Genomic DNA, 17271 nt, shown 5'->3' on the forward strand with positions numbered 1-17271 from the left:
ACTTCCCTTTACATAAATCCCCATGCTTCTTAGAATTATATTCCCTATTTCTTATAGCATAGTAATATGTCATTACATTCAGGTACCACAATTTGTTTAACCACTCTCTAATCAATGGGCATCTACTTTGTTTCTAAATTTTTGCTTCTGCAAAAAATAATGCTATGAATATTTTTGCAGTCAACCAGTATTAAAGAATGTTGTTGTCCTGGTTCAGTTGTTTCAGTTGTGTCCAGCTCTTCCTGACCCCATTTTTGAGTTTTCTTGGCAAATATAACTGGACTAGTTTGCCATTTCCATGTCCTGCCCATTTTATAGATGAGGAAACTGAAGCAAATAGGGCTATGTGTTCTACTCAGTTCTACTATGTTCTACTACGTAGCTAGTGTCTGAGGCCAGATTTGAACTCATCAAGAGGTCTTCCTGATTCCAGGCCCAGTGCTCTATCCGCTGTACCACCTAGCTGCCTGACATAGTTTTAATTTGTAGGTTCTTATCACATTATTTGGTGAACTTCTGGACCTCTTCGTCTTCTAAAACATGTATTGGTACACCAGCTGTTGATCTTTCTACAACTATTATCATTAGCACTATAACATGAGATGGCCAAGTTAAGTTTCTTGCCAATCCCTTTGCTTCTCCAAGGAAAATCTATAAGGCAGATTTTCATTTACCTGCAATGTTTTTTGTCTTCTGATTTCATATATTCAAGAATTTAAATGATTCAAGTTTCTCCTAAGGTATGTCCATTCACAGGTTACTAGACTAAGAGCTCATATTTAAAGAACTGGTAATAAAAGTAAATAGATCATTAGTGGCTTGAGAACAGGTCCAGGGAAGGGAGGTTCTGAGTTCAAATATGATCTCAGATATTTCCTAGCTGTGTGACCCTGGGCAAGTCACTTAACCCCCATTGTCTAGCCCTTACTACTCTTCTGCCTTGAAACCAAAACATAGCATTGATTCCAAGACAGAAGGTAAAGTTTTTAAAAAGAATAAATAGATCATCTAAAAGCTGTGGGACTTTTACTGCCACCCATTTATTTTTCCAACATTCTGCTACCATGAGTCAGAAGCAGAGAGGGTCAGAGAGGACTGAGACACTTTACATTTTTCATTCACTCATGAATTGTGATTAACACATAATTCATTCATAAGTGGCCAGTATTCAAGATAAGATCTTCCATATTTAACTAGTATGGTCCTTAAAAAGCAGGCATGTCTGTTGATAGTGGTCTATTTAAAGCTTTTGCAGCCTGGTAGAAGCTGCTAGAATTTATGCTCTACTAGTGTATCCTTCAAGAATCTGTTACCTTAATGAGGATTTAGAAAATTCACAAAGGAAAAATTAAGTGGATAAAGAATTTCTATTGCCCAGATTAAAGCATGAAGCTAGATCAAGCATCCAGAGAACTGGTCCATCAGTTATCTTATAAAGACGCAGGGTATACACTGAAACAGTCCCAGAATTTGGGAAGAGGGAGGCGGGAAGGGACAAAGGGAAGGAGGGAGTGAAGTGATAGAAGGAGGGAAAGAGACACAGAGATGGGAAGAGAGAGATACAGAGACAGAGATGGACAGACAGAGACAGAGACAGAGAGACTAGGGGGAGGGGAGAGTGCATTGGCCCTAAACTTCTCACTCTAAAAAAGGTCCAATGTATTTTTTGTCAGTAGTCTTTCAATGATACCACATGGCAACATGGCCTGGAATAGTATCTTCTCTGAAGAGTTAAAGTTACTGATCTAGGCAAAGGAGATGATACATGGTGGTTGTATGTAGCCTGAAGCATACAACCAACAAAGAATTAAGAAGGAGAAACAGAACAGAGGGTATCATCCCATAGAGAACATCATTCCAGAAAAGGAAGTCAGCTAGTCATGTAGGGACAACAAAGGATAACCAATGGAGGCAGAAATAGTTTGGTTTTTGTTTTTTATATCTCTAATATTTCCCAGATTGAACAGAGCATTTGCTAAATAAATGTTTGTTGAATTGTTGTTGATAGAACTTGTATTTAGTATTTTAAATTAGTATTTTAAAATGTTTTCAAAATCTAGAGCAAGACCCCAAGCAAGTTGGATGGATCCACTGCAGAAAACTTAAAAGAAATTCAATGAGTTTCATTAAATGAAAAGATATTGGGTTACAATCTGCATTGCTTGAAGAAGTACTCATATAAATAATATCATAGATGTATCAATTCATCAAAACAAATTAGCCTTCAGGAGCAACAGAACTCTGTCCTAACAACTTTGCTAAAATCTCATTTCTGGGATATTTCATTGTTTTGAGCTACAAGAGTCTTTATCACCTCTTGAGTATTATATAAAGTCCTTATTCTAGAACAAGGTATGTGTAAAAGCAAGTATTATATATGCATATTGTAAGAAATGGTTGATTTGTTATTTATCCCTTTGTTTATTTCCAATCAGTATTATCCAGTGTAGCATGATTCAGTAGGGGGGAGTATTTCTTTTATATTTATCCATCTATATCTAGTTAGTCATATATTTAGTCATGTAGCTTAATCAATCAATATTAATTATATTTAGTATGAATGAATCAGATTTTGAGTATACTCTTTTTTATGTTAAACTTCTGAAGTCCATTTGTTTTGCTTAATCATGCTGACTAGAGGATCTCCACCTTGAGCAGAATGCCAGAGACCGCCTCTACCCTGGATCTGACTATCCAGGCTCAGCAGGATAGAGAGATGTACTAATATGCTGGAAGGTCCCCCACTTATTTTGGGTGCCCCTCCACTCTTGTACCTTCTCCCATCTTACTCCCCATGGTTGCCAATAAGGGAGGTGGCCTGCCTATCTGCCCACTGGCCCTTAGTGTAGATGGCCCTTGCTTTGCCCATCTTGTGACTCCCCATGTTGACATCTTCTCCAAGCTTTCCTGGTAGGCCATCCTGTAGAGTCAGGTTATTGATTGGTTAACCAGTGAATTTTTTTATTCTTCTGTCTCTTCTGTATCATCTGGGAAGCAAGCACTATCATACTGAGGAGGGAATGTCAGAAGATCTATTCACTGAAGGGGGCTAGGTCTCATTAATAAATAGTTATTGGCTTGGAGCCCTGACTCAGTTGTTTTTATTGCAGATTGGACAAATATCTCGTGTATTATATGAGGGGTACATAAATATTCTACACAACCTAGACTGGAGTAATACTATTCAATAATAGAAATTCAGTGGATTTTTAAAAAATTGAGTTAAATGACCCTGGATAGTTCAAATAAATTGACATCAGTTAGCTAACACTGAGACATTAAAGCTGAGCAACCAAGAGACATCAGAACAAGTTAGTATTTGAGATCCATCTAAATAAATTCCAAATGGGAAAAAATTCTTAAATATTATTTTTAATCTTTAAAGAATCATATTAAACCCAGTATGTATACTGCATTTGAAAGATGTTTATTTCATGGCCTGATTTGAATATTTACATACATGGTCCTCACCATGGAGAAATACAAAATTTGAAAAATAGTCAATGATATATTCAAACAAGTAAAAATCTGTCAAGCAAATAGAAGACAGTAAATTACAGTCTCTTTATCCTGAATGTGCTCCTGAAGCATTGTGCATTTATTTATACATTTGTGTTACTATAGAAAAAATAAGAAACTTGCATTTTATTTAAACTCACAAACCTACAAGTATTAAAAAGACTAGAATGACACTGCAGTTAGACCTAATACTTCTTTTATACCTCTGCTCTTTCACTGGCTAATCTTTTGGTCCTGGTCTTAAGAGTTCAGCCCCTTGGGAAGAAGTCAAAAGAAGAAAGGAGGAGCCTACCAACAAAGATTTCTTACAATATTTAAAGTCTAGCCACAGATCTATGTGGCTGCCACAATTTAAAGAGCACCCAGTCTCCCCTATACCAAAAGACCCCTTTCTCAATTCCTATCCTTCATTTCTGCCTTGTCTGGTCTGGAAGTTAGACCAAGCTAATTTGCTTTCCAGCAATGAAGAAAGAACCAAGCTGGGCCCCCACTGCTATGATTTGTGGAATTCTTGATTCTTACAGAAAACGTTTGCTTTTCTTCTGAGTCAGGGACCCTACGTTGTCTACTCTAGCCCTGGATTGTACTATGCCACTACTCAGCAGTTGCTCTGGCCCTTTTAGGTCCAACTTTGGCCTGTAGATCCATTTCCATTTTTCAGGGCAAAGTTAATTGAGTATGGTAAAAAGAACTCTTGTTTTGGTTTTAAAAGGCCTGACTTTGAATTCCAGCCCTGCCATTTACTCCCTGAGTAGTCTAAAACAAGTTAATCAACCTCTCCATTTTATCCTCTGTAAAACTAAGAGGTTGGAATTGATGAACCTTTCCAGTTCTAAATCTGTAATGGTATGGTCCCTCAAAAAGACCTTCCCTGGCTTTGAGACCATCGATGATCTTGGAGGAGAGAACTCGTTACTGGCAACTAGGTGACACAAAAGATAGAGTCTTGGACCTTGTCAGGGAGAACTGAATTCAGATCTGGCTTCAGCTGTAGGACTCTAAGCTAAAAGACCCACTTAACCCTGGCACATACAGGCATTATATCAATGTTTATTCCCTCATCCTTCATAACGGGGCTAAACAGAGTATATCAAGTTCAATTTCATCATCTTACAGGTGAAGCCTAGAATTACAAAATGACTCACCCAAGGCCAACACAGATATAAACCAAGATTCAATCTCAGACAATTCCCAATCCTGTGATCCACAGAATGTGTCAAATGGCTAAGTGTCTCACTTTTCTAATCTGCAAAATAGAGGAATGAATGATAAAGAAGGTTCTTTCTCCCTCTTGTTGGAAAAGTAATTAGCCTATGGTCTAATTTCTGTGAAGAGGAGAGGCAGAAATCTGTTTTGTGAGCTTTCCTTGCAGGAGAAAGACAAGATAAAAGTTAAGAATAGGAACTGAGAAGACTTGTTTGGGTGTGGTGGAGAAAAGCTGCTCTTTAAACTCCTTCTAGCCAAGTTGCTAATAGGCAAACATGCCCTCTAACTCTAAATTCTGAATTAACGTGAGCCATTCTTCTCTCAGCCAGCCTGACCATAGGGTAGGGTGTTCAGGGCAGAAACCATGGCTTATACTTCTGAAATTCCCACAGGAGTAAGCACCATTCTCATTCATTCTCTGGCTCTGGCTCTCTCTCTGTCTCCTTCTCTCTCTCTTCCTTTCTCCCTCCCTCTCTCTCTCCCCCTCTCCCCTTCCCCACCAGGGTTGGTTTTGGCTATAAACCAATCTCACTTTTTCCAAGCTTCCTATAGCAATAGCTTCACTTTAAGCATTGTGGGCAAAGGTGATGAGCCAGGGTGACTAAATAAATAAGCAAACACATTAACCAGGCATGGTACTTCATAAATAATTACCTTCCTGCATACTTGCATATACCAACCAAAAAAAATCTGAAGCCATTATCCAAGAGAGGGGAATGCACGTTTGCTACACCCACCCAAGGAAAGCCTAATTTGTAGGGCATTTATTATTTATGTGGGTTCTCCATATGTATTTACAGAACAATTGTAAAAATAATGAGCATTTGCTATCACAGCCACAACAACATATGGGAAAGGCTGTTAACCTTCTCAAACAGCACTTAGAAAAAAGACACACTTTGCCGTGAGTGTTTTTACAGCCTTTCTTGGTGGGAGAGAGAAGAGGAGAGGCAGAAATCTGTTTTGTGAGCTTTCTTTGCAGGAGAAAGACCTGTTTTTATTTCAAAGAGTCCATTTGATCAATTCATTTAACTTTTAAAGTGGGTATTTTTTTCTTTTGGAGTTTTTTTTTTTAATCTCCTATATTATATAGGCAGCTAGGTGTTGCAGTGGATAGAGACTTCTCTTCCTGAGTTCAAATCTGGCCTCACTCACTAGCTGTGTGACCCTGAGCAAGTCACTTAACCCTATTTGCTTTAGTGTCCTCCCCTGTAAAATGAGCTGGAGAAGGAAATTACAAATTCTTCCACAGCACCTTTGCCAAATGGGGTCATGAAGATTCAAACACGACTAAAACGAATGAACAAAAAATTAGTTATATTAAACAAGAGCCAGCAAAATATAGTGAGTAGAGCTGGTCTTAGAGTAAGAAAACCCTGAATTTAAATCCTACCTCTGATATGCCAGCTATGTGACGCAGGTCTGATAACTTAGCCACTCAATGCCCTAGGTACCTCTCTAAAACAATAGCTTGCACAGAAGATGCCAACCTATATTAATAGAGGAAATTCCTCGCACCAATGAAATCATCAGCCTAATCTATCCTCATTTATATTTCTGTTTTTTTTCTTATCCCCAGCATTGTCTGCATAGGACCAATACACCTAGCCTCAAAGGAAAACTTCATTCTAATAAATACATTTGTTACAGAGCAAGTTTGCCTGATTCTTTTCATCCAATTTGATTGAATTTTCTTGTCTAGATTATATGTAGATACAGAAAAAGTACAGTTGAAAAAAAAGGTGAAGTCTTACTCTGAGTGACACATTCTGGGGAAGACTTTAATGCATTAGCATTTCTGGAGGATCAAGTTGAATGGTGAAGGACCTTGAGTTCATAGCATAGGAAGATCAGTTAAAGGAACTGAGAATGATTGAAATAAGATAAAATACATATAGGGAGCATGATATCAATCTCTGAGTTTAGAATGGACTGTTATATAGAAGAGAGACAACTTCTGCTGAGTCTCAGAGGGCTTGTCCTCAATAATGGATGGAATTAATGGAGGGGCAGCTTTAAACTAGAGGCAAGGAAAAACTATGTAACAAATGAGATCTGTCCAAAAGCAAAAATTTTACTCATTTATTTTTCAGTTATGTCAATGACTATTTAGGGTTTTCTTGGCAAAGGTCTCCAGCTCATTTTTCAGATGAGGAAATGGGGCAAATAGGGTTAAGTGAATTGCCAAGCATCATATAGCTAGTAAGTGTCTGAAGCCAGAATTGAACTCAGGTCTTTGTGACTTCAGGCCTGACTCTATCCTAGCACCACCTAGCTGCCAAAACAAAAATGGCTGCCTCCAAAAGCAATGGATTGTCCCTCATTTGAGAGTTTCAAGAAAAAAAAAATGGATCAAATGATAGAGAGCATTATGGTATGTAAAATTAAATTAACATATTAATTTTGTATATTAAAATTGTTTTGCACAAATAAAACCAATGTAGCCAAGATTAAAAGGAAATGAAACTGGCAACGTTTTCTCAAATATAGGGAGAACTAAGGCAAATTTATATGAATATGAGTCATTCCCCAAATGATAAATCATCAAAGGATATGAATAGGCAATTTTCAGAAGAAGAAATCAAAGCTATTTATAGTCTGTTACTACTGATTAGAGAAATACAAATTAAAACAACTCTTAGGTACCACCTCACATCTCTCAGTTTGGCTAATATGATAGAAAAGGAAAATGACAAATGTTGGAGAGGATATAGAAAAATTGAAACACACATGCATTGTCAATGGAGTTTAACTGGACCAACTATTCTGGAGAGCGATTTAGAGCTATGCCCAAAGGGCTATAAAATTGTGCATACTCCAGCAACTCTAGATCCGTATCCCTCCCAAAATAAAAGAAAAACAAAAAAGGATTATATGTAGAAAAACATTTATAGCAACTCTTTTTATGGCAGCAAAAAATTGGAAATAATAGGGATATCCATCAACTGGAGAATGAAGGGCTAAATAAATGGTGGTATATGGTTGTGATAAAATACTATTGTGCCATAAGAAAGAATGAGCAAGATAGATTCTGAGAAACTTTGGAATACTAATATGAACTGGCACAAAGTACAGTGAGCAAAACCAGGAGAACATCATATACAGTAACAGCAATATTTTAAGGATAATCAACTATGAATAACTTAGCTAGTCTGATCAATACAATGATTCGAGTCAGTTCCGAAGGACTTCTGGTGAAAAAAAAGCTATCCACCTCCAGAGAAAGGACTGATTGATAGAATGTGGATTGTAGCATAATTTTTAATTTGCCTTCTTTGCAATGTGGCTAATATGGAAATATGTTTTACATGATTTTACATTCATAATTGATACCAAATTTCTTGCATTCATTAAGGGATAGGAGAAGGGTGGGAGGGAGTGAAGTAAGAACTCAAATTTTTTAAATTAAAAATAAATAATTTTTTAATAAAAGAGAAAATCAAATGACCATTTGTACATGTAGTAGAAGAGATTTTCTTTTCTGTTTCTCCATTTAGTGTCCTAAATGAGATAATACTAGCATCTTCCTCATAGGGTTGTTGTGAGGATCAAATGAGGTTGAAGACATAAATCAAGTCAATAACAAATCAGCAAGCACTAATTAAGCTCTTACTATTTGCCAGGCCTTCCACTAAGTATTGGGGATGCAAAAAAGGAGAGAATGGTCCCTGCTCTCAAGAAGTTCATATTTTAAAGAATTTTGCAGATATTAAAGTACCATATAAATGCATGGTACTGGTGCTGATGTTATTACAGGACTATAGTCAGACTAGAAACTGATTAGACAGTCTATTTGTATAAGTTCACCCTAGTACTTATTTTTCACATCTAGTGCTTTGCCAGCAAAGGGGGTGATGTTAGGCATGAACAGCAGCTGGATGTTTGGTATGTCCTAAGTAGGGTAAGAAGTGTGGTTCAGTAAGTTGAAGAATCAGGGGTATTTTACCAAATTGAGGATCAAGTTATCCAACAGAGCAAATGAGGAATGGGAAAAGCTGGACCCCCAAAGATGTGAGATAGGAACAGCAGCATTTTTTAATACTTTGCCCTAGTATTTTAAAAAATCAGATGGCAGAAGGCTAATTGTCCTGGGCATCCAAGTGTCTTCCTGTGTCTTCCAGGTTTGTTCCAGACAAGCTTAACCTAGTAACAGACTTCCTTCTCACTCATCTTTTTTTTTTTTTAATGATGACTTAAGTGTCCTTCCTCAACTGTTCCTTTTTTTTCTCCCTAGAGAAATCATGATGTCTAAATAGAAATGTTTCCATTAAAAATTTTCAATATTTGGTCAAGTGATTTATTGTACATTATTAAGTGGCCAAAGAGTTTGTAGATCATCAAAGAGTGGAGGGAACCATAGGAATCTTCTGATCCAACTCCTTTAATTTACACAAAAGGAAGTTAGGGGGCAAATGGGTCAAGTAACTTACTCAAGGTCACAGAGTAGCAGATCCAGAATCAAACCCAGGTCTCTTCTCCAACTCCAAATCCATTTCTCTTTCTACCACATTGCAATAAGTCCAGGACTTTGCCTGGGATGTGCGGATAACAAAGAATCACAGCGTGTCTATTCAATACCCACTCCATTGTTGGATTTTGATTCATGTGAAATAAAGGCAAGCTTTAATGCCTGTTAGAAATTATCTACCTGAGGGCTGTATCTAAGAAGGGTACAGTAATCCCTCTAGAAGGGGTATGGAGTTAGGAGAAAATTAAGAACTGATTTGCTTCTTAACAAGACATGAATCTCACATTGATTCCTCTCTCGTTGTATGTCTCCTCAGAAGGTGTCCAAAAAGACTCCACTTATAGCCTATCCCATCACCAAATCAGGAAAGACTGATGTGAGCTCTTCTCACTGACATGACCCAATGCTACACAAAATCATATTCATTTTCAAGGTTTGGGGGGCAGGGAAAGAGTAATAATGGTTTCCAGTCCTTAAAATAACATAAGGAGGAGGCAGCTAGGGAACTCAATGGATTGAGAGCCAGTCCTAGAGACAGGAGGTCCTGGGTTCAAATTTGACCTCAGACACTTCCTAGCTGGGTGATCCTGGGCAAGCCACTTAACCTCCATTGCCTAGCCCTTACCACTCTTCCGCCTTGGAAACAATATACAGGATTGATTCTAAGACAGAAGTTAAGGGTTTGTTTTGTTTTTAAGAAAATGACATAGGGAAGTACATAAGGGTGATCATTTTCTTAAAGGCTGGGCCAGTGTTCTAGGTTGTCCTCACAGATGAAACTAAATTTAGGAAGGAGAGTCTTTAGTGGAAAATTCACTGTCCATCTACCAGATGAGCCTAACCTACTCTTCTCACCCAAGTTAAAAAGATCCTGGTGTTTGTATTTTCCAGGAGTTTGCCGATTCAGTGTACCAGCTGGTCACCCAGAAGTTTCAAGAGTTAACTGACAACCTGACTTCCATGCATGCCCGCCACAAATCTCTGGCAGGAATTGTCATGACCAAAGGTAATTCATTTCTTTTTCCTTTTGTGATGGGAATTTCATTCAGGATGGGAAAGATGATATATTATTTACTTGGACAATAAAAATAACATATACTCTTTTTCTCCCTGAAAAACAGCCAAAATTAGTGGGTGGAGTCCTAATGACAAAGCTAGGAAGATTTTTAGTTTTGGTTAAGTAAATTAATACACATTACTAAATGGTACTGCAATTAGTTGAAAAGAGCTCATAGAATTATTGCCTTCAGAGTGGTGAATAGCTTAGAAAATCCTCTAGTTTGACCCCTTCATTTTACAAATAAGGAAATTAACAGCTCATGAAAAGTAAAAAAACAACCAAGAAAGAATGAAGAGGAAAAGTAGCCCCAAAGTCAAAGCAAGTTTCAAAAAACATTAACACAGAAAGCACAATTAATCCTATTTTAGAAAAATATTATTATGAAATAATCTCTATTCACACAATAAAAGGCAAAAACAAATACATGGCTGGCTTCCCTCATAGTATTTTGAGATTTTTTTTCTCTCTTTTCTTTTTAAAGAAAAGTTTAACTATTGAGGGTTTTCATCTTTTTTTTTTTAAGCTGGAGGCATTAAGCTAAGGTTAGACAAGGTCACAAATAGCTGATTTTGGATTGATAGGTAAGAACAAATCTCCTTTCCTTTCCCACCCACTCCTCCACCCCCAGTAAGTAAGCCTTGACACCTTGGACTCTCAGTTCTGCCTACATCTAAATAAAGAGTCCATTCAGCTGCCCAGTTTTTGCCTCAGGAGCCTGGCAGATGGCTGCCAATTCCACAGGTGAATGAAAGCCCAGGTGCAAATGACCTTTCTGTGGCAGAGAGGGACGTGTTGATGGTTGTGTCAGGGCAACTCTCTCTCTTTCCCACTGGCCAAGTGGTATTTGTGTCTTGCTCAGCAGCCTCTACCGCATATAACCTTTTTATAATGTGAGAGGAACTGTGGGAGACAGTGCTTGCTTTGGGGGAGGTGGGAAGGAAGGTGGGAAGGACATGAACAAGGGCCATAATAGAAGGAGGGTGTGGATGAGAGGAAAGAGTACTCCACTACTTCAAAGTTTTTTTCATTCCTTACCATACTTTAGAACACTTTCAGACCTATATGGAACAACTTTCTGCCTTTGATCATTTATTTTTATTTTCCATTTCTTTTTCTACTCTTCCATTCCTTCCTTTTTTCTTCCTCCATTCCTTTAGTTGTTTTCTTTATGATAAAATAATAATTAGTTTATATGTCATATATGTGTATATGTGTGTACATACATATACATATGCCTGTTGGTACATAAATTATATATATATATATAAATATATGCAGAGGTTGCATATATTTATATATATATATATATATATAACTTGATATATGTTATCTGATTTGATCCTCACAAATTCATGATCTAGGTGTAATTATCATTGCCAATTTCCAGAGAAGGAAACTGAGGCTGAGAGACATTAATAACTTGTTCAGAATCTCACAGCTAATACTTTGTCTGAGGTAGAATTCAAACTCAAGTCTTTCTGTTTCCAAGAACAGCATTCTCTCCCTTATGCCACCTCACTTCAGAACAGAGTCTGGGTTCAATTTGGCTCTTCTATTTTTTTTAGCTTTAATAGTTCATTTAGCTTTGTCTATGTCTGTTTCCTCCCTGTAAAATAAATGGAATGCTCTCATTGAACATCTAATTCCTATGATTTATTCTTGTCTTTTCTGTTTTCCAAAGTGGCATATAGCAAGGACAGCTAGGTGGCTCAGAAGATTAAGAGCCAGTTGTAGAGACTGGATTTGGCTTTAGACATTTCCTAGTTGTGTGACCCTGGGTAAGTCACTTAGCCCCCCACTGCCTAGCCCATACCATTCTTCTGCCTTGGAACCAATACACAGTATTAATTCTAAGATGGAAGATAATGGTGGGTATTTTTAAGGGACATAAAGGGGAAAAGATATAGTCCATGTTGGCAAGGAAGTATAGTTTCTCTCCTCCCCACCACCACTGGACCCCCATTCCCAAGTCCTGATGTGAGATAACCATCATGGAAGAGAGAAAATAAATTAGCACATTTGATATTTGATATGAGGGCTTGAATTCATCATATTTAGGTTCAACGAGTATGCCTAGTATGGATGGCAAAGTAGAAACTTTTGCCTGGCAGGTGTCTTCTATCACTCTTTCTCCATCTGGCTCATTATTTCACAGTTGTCTTTCAGTGATGGACACAGGAGGATATTTTAGTCCAGAATATCTCATTAACTAGAAAGAAGGTAAGAGCCCCTTTCATTATGGCCACTGGCCACTGTAGAGGAGGGCAAATAATTTTACTACTGGGATTTAGAAACAGTCTGAATTGACTTCTAAGTTTCCCTGTCTGCTACCAGCAGAGTGATTTGTGTTCAGACTCCAAATTAGATAGGAAAAATCGAGCTGAAAGTTTTCCTTCTCATGATGGCTTTCTATTCTTTGTGCCAGGGGTCCTAGTATCAGGGAAGAAAGAGAGGCAGGCAAGATATAGATAGTCAAAATTGTGTATAAATAATTCTATTTGGGGATAAAACATATTGTTGAATTCTGTCAGGTTTTTTTTTGATAATTAATTTTTTATTTTTATTTTGAATATTTTCCCCTAGTTACATATTTCATGTTCTTTCCCTCTCCCCCAAACCCCTCTAACCCCCCTTAGCCGACACACAATTCCACTGGGTTTTACATATATCATCTGTCAGTTATTTTTCAAACAACTCCTTACAAATAAATATCTCCTCAGGTACTTAAATTCAATCCTTTGTAATTATTTCCGTACTTGTTTGTAGTAACCTATCAAAACTGGTTGGTTTCACAATGAACTATTATTGGACTGAATGTCATCATTTTGTTGCTTCCTCTAACTCAGTTTCTGGACCTAATCTGAGATTTTTAAAGTTTACCAGATGCATAAACATCTGGATGAAAAATATAGTGTCCAGGTAATCATCTTTATATTTGTGCTAAATAGAAACAGACGCCCAAATATCTGGAGGTGGCCAAAATGTGCTTATAGTGTATTATTCCAACATCTAATGATAATACAATTTTGCATCCCAGCTGGCAGTTCCAATAATGTGTTTAATGACCTATATTGCTCTTACTTGCAAAACACTGTTGCTGACATTTATATGATGCCTCAAAGTTTAAAAAGAATTTAATATACATTATCAAGTAAAACAACAACTTTGAGGTATGTAATATAGGTATTATTTTTTAATTTAGTTGCTATATTTTGCTTTTATATCACTTGTATTTCTAAATGTATTCCTCCCCTCTGCTGCCTATGGAGCCTCTTGTTCTAAATACTTACTCAATAATATTTTTTTAATAAAGACCTTAAAAAAGAGGATCTACCCAAATTCTAGAGGCCTTCCACTCTGTATTTTTTTTCACTGTCGTGGGTAACAGGCAGTAATTAGTCTGTCCATCTGTTACCCTTTGCTTTTGATATATTACTGGCCTTCCACCTTTTTTCATCATGCATGTTTCAAGCAAGATCATTTATGTTATTCCAGTCCTTGCATTAAAGTCATCACTGGGAATGTGCTGCAGCCCAATTGTAGCCACAAGGGATCTGTTGGGTACTCACGACTCCTTCTTTGGACATAATGGCATTCCTAGAATACCAACCATGTACTATCACCAAGAAAATTTGTACGAAAAGGAAGGGGTTTTGTCCTGAGGAGAAACTTAGAACAAAGTGCATTTTTGAAAATGAAAAGCTCAACGTACACACAGACACTCATGCACGTTATTGAACACTTACATTCCAGGTAGGCAGTCAAAGGTAGTAATGAGACAGAAGCCAGAAAGATTTTTGGTGACACTTCTAGTATTGACTTGAAAGTATTAGATTATTACAATCATTCCCTTTCTAAGATGGCTTTCCTGTAGCATAAATCATCCCACAACTTCACATCCTTTTAACTCCTGTGTCAAGATTTGACCCATGAAAAGAGAGTACTTTCGGAGTCTTAGTCCCTTTGATACGCTGCTTGACTCAGTCATTAGTAGAAATTCTTGTGACTGAAGCAGATCACATGGAGGGGTATATTTCTGGGGTTACCTCTCCCCCATTTATCCAAAGTCTTTGTTGGAGCTGGATTAGCCCTCTCCCAAAGGGACACCTAATCTATTGCTATAATTAAAACTAATGAAAACTTCTTAGACTAGCTTAAAACCCACATGTCAAAGTGACTTGCTCCCTAGAATGTTTGTGAGCAAAGGGTCTCTCTTATTGAAGGAAATGTGCCATTTTCCTTAGCCTCTATCCTGAAAGACCTCTATGTATTCTTTCTAGTCTTAGGGTATTGAAAGTTAGTTCTAACGGTCCATGGATGCATTTTTTTCTACAATGAAAATTACAAGATACAGTCAAGATTCCTATCAGTCATTCTGCCCAATGCATATGTCTGACTTTAAGGAAAAAATCAAGTCATCATGGTGAACAAGCAGAAGCTGGTATTTAAAAATTGTTTTCCCATTTACACTTGATAAATCCTGACAGTTTAAATATAGTCAGAAACATCTTTTTTCTCCCATCACCTAAATAGCATTTGTAAAAGTTTGTCTTCACAGGGGCCTAGTAGAGGATGGTTATTAGTAGATGTTTTTTTCTCTTCTGATCCAATTTTCTTGCTTTCTTTTCTATATGGCTGACAATCACTTTGATCTTAAAATCAAACGGAGAGGTCTTTTCATTTGTCTCCTGTTAGAGGAGAACACAATATGGACTGGACAAAAAGCCCCTAAATAGCAATTTCATGCTGTGATAAAAGATGGCAAATTATCATCTGTATCTCAATGAATTGATCTTAATTGCTAAGCAGAATACAGAGAAAATTAAAGTTGATGACATATCTCCATGGATCTTTTCGGGCATAGTAAGATTCAGAAAGTCTGACATCTAAACACAATAAGGGATATTGACTGGCAATTGATCGTAGACTCTATCGATTAAACTGTGAAGTTTGAGTTTTATTAAATGCTGGGGCTATATCATAGCAAACTTACCATAATTATGTGTCAGGAAGGATGCTATTGATACCCTAATCTCGTTGTATCTTCCCTTGAGTCAAACAGAAGAGATATAGGAAAGAGGGAGCTGGTCCCCAATTTTCACAATAAATATTACTAACAGGCTAACTAATCCTCTAAATGCTATGATATTAGGGCTCCCCATCTCCTCCCTGGGCTACACCAAAGTACCCAAATTACTCTTTATTGCTTTATTGTTAAGGAAGACCAATAGGCCTTTTCAATCACCATTTTCTACTGTGATTTAATTGCCCAAAAAACTTCAAAGAAAAGAAAACTCACGAATAACATGGTTATTTTGTGTCCTTGGAACAGTACCATTTTGGGTGCTTCCATTAAAACATCACTACATCTATGGTTGTGGCTGAAATAGGGTGAATGTTCCATGTGAGCTCCTCTGGAATCCCCTTTAACCTGAAGAATAACAGAATCTCAGAGGTAGAGGAGACCTCAGAAGTCATGTGGTCCAACCTCTATTTGAAGCATCTCCAATGTCCATATGTCTTCTACTTAAACATCTTCTGTACTGAAACACGTGCTGCTTCATGAAATGGTCCATTCTGTTTTGGGATAGTTATGGGAGCGGGGAGGTTAGAGGTAAGGAAGATTCTACCTGGTGCTGAAACAGAATCTGTCTCTCAGCAGCTTGCACTTAAGTTATATACACAAACACATATACAAATTGAGTCAATAAATATTCCTATTTCCTGCAGAGATTCACAGAATTGAGGACAAAGTCCAGATCACCCTTGTGGAGACAAGTAGAATAACTCCTCCTCCACGTGAGAGCCCTTCAAAATATTTGAAATTGTCTCCTCTCTGAAAGAAAACCAATTCCTCCCATTAATTCTCATATGATATAGAGTTGGAATCCTCACAGAAAACATGGGTCTTTTAGATGAGCTCATTTGTTAGTCTCTCACAAAACACAAAACCACACACTGAACATGTCTAATATGTTATTCACCCTTTGCTAATCAGAAAAGCATCATATGCTTGAATGTCCAAGCCAAGCTCTCAACTTCTAATCCAATATAGAAGAATTTCACTATCATGCTTTCCTTAGGGTCCACTTCAGAGTTTAATATGGAGAATTTCCTTTCAGGTCTCGTTGGTAGTTATAATAACAATAATTTTTATCATAAATATAATCATAATAGCCATCTCTTTAGATGAGGCTCTGGTGGCAGAAGAAGGGGTTAAGGCATGCAAAGAGCTGAGACAAGTGGTAAGGGTCTAGAGTTCCAGTAGCAATAAGGGGAAGGTGCTTTGGTGGGAGAATGAAAGGATGAAAATGAGGATGAAAGGATCTTCCAATAGGATTGGCAGCTTAGAGAAGGATAGGAGATGGTATCAATAATTTCCAATAAGGGATAAAAAGTAGAAACAGGGTCATTTCTAGTAGCAGTTCCCTGCTATCAGTGAGGATTCCCCAAATGCAATAAGAGGTTCATAGTATCAGTTGAGCAACAATAGGTGGCAAAAGGTCCTAATGGATTACAAAATGAGGGATGAAAAGAAATCCCCTCCAATGGGAGGCTCCATTGACATGCGAAAGTCCAAACTCCTAGCAGGAAAACTCAGTTCAAGCCAGGGGACATTCTTGACTGAAGGATTGGCAAATTGGGGGCCCTGTGTATTACTAAGCTATTCCTCTGTGAAAAAGAAATTTCAGTTAGACCACCAGCCTCACAGAGACCGAAAGAGCCAGAGGCAAAACATGCTTCTATCCTCAAAAGAGCAGAAAGGGGAGGTTGGGCTCTGATTGAAGTTGGCCTTCGGCCATTTAAAAAATAAGATTCCAGACCATATTCCCAGAGAACAATAGGACTAAGAACAAATGCAAAGGCATCAAGTTGGTGCTTACCAATGAGGAAAACTGTTCCATTTAAAGTCTTTGGTTCTTTGAATTATTCATGAGTGCTGGCTTTATATTCTCATTATTCCTGGCTTTGTTGGTTGTGAGAAGTCCTTCATGTCAGACACTTCCAGTGAAAGAAT

General features: G+C 37.5%; 1 protein-coding gene across 1 annotated transcript in view; it reads left to right on the forward strand.

Moving 5' to 3' along the window:
* ADARB2 (adenosine deaminase RNA specific B2 (inactive)) overlaps positions 1-17271 on the forward strand; it is a 183567-nt gene that overhangs the window by 91641 nt on the left and 74655 nt on the right. The window contains exon 3 of the mRNA XM_044678951.1: positions 10085-10199. Within this exon, the coding sequence (XP_044534886.1) occupies positions 10085-10199 (115 nt within the window). The remainder of the gene's footprint in view (positions 1-10084; positions 10200-17271) is intronic.

Source organism: Gracilinanus agilis, chromosome 5, assembly GCF_016433145.1.
Source record: "Gracilinanus agilis isolate LMUSP501 chromosome 5, AgileGrace, whole genome shotgun sequence".
Lineage (NCBI taxonomy): Eukaryota > Metazoa > Chordata > Mammalia > Didelphimorphia > Didelphidae > Gracilinanus > Gracilinanus agilis.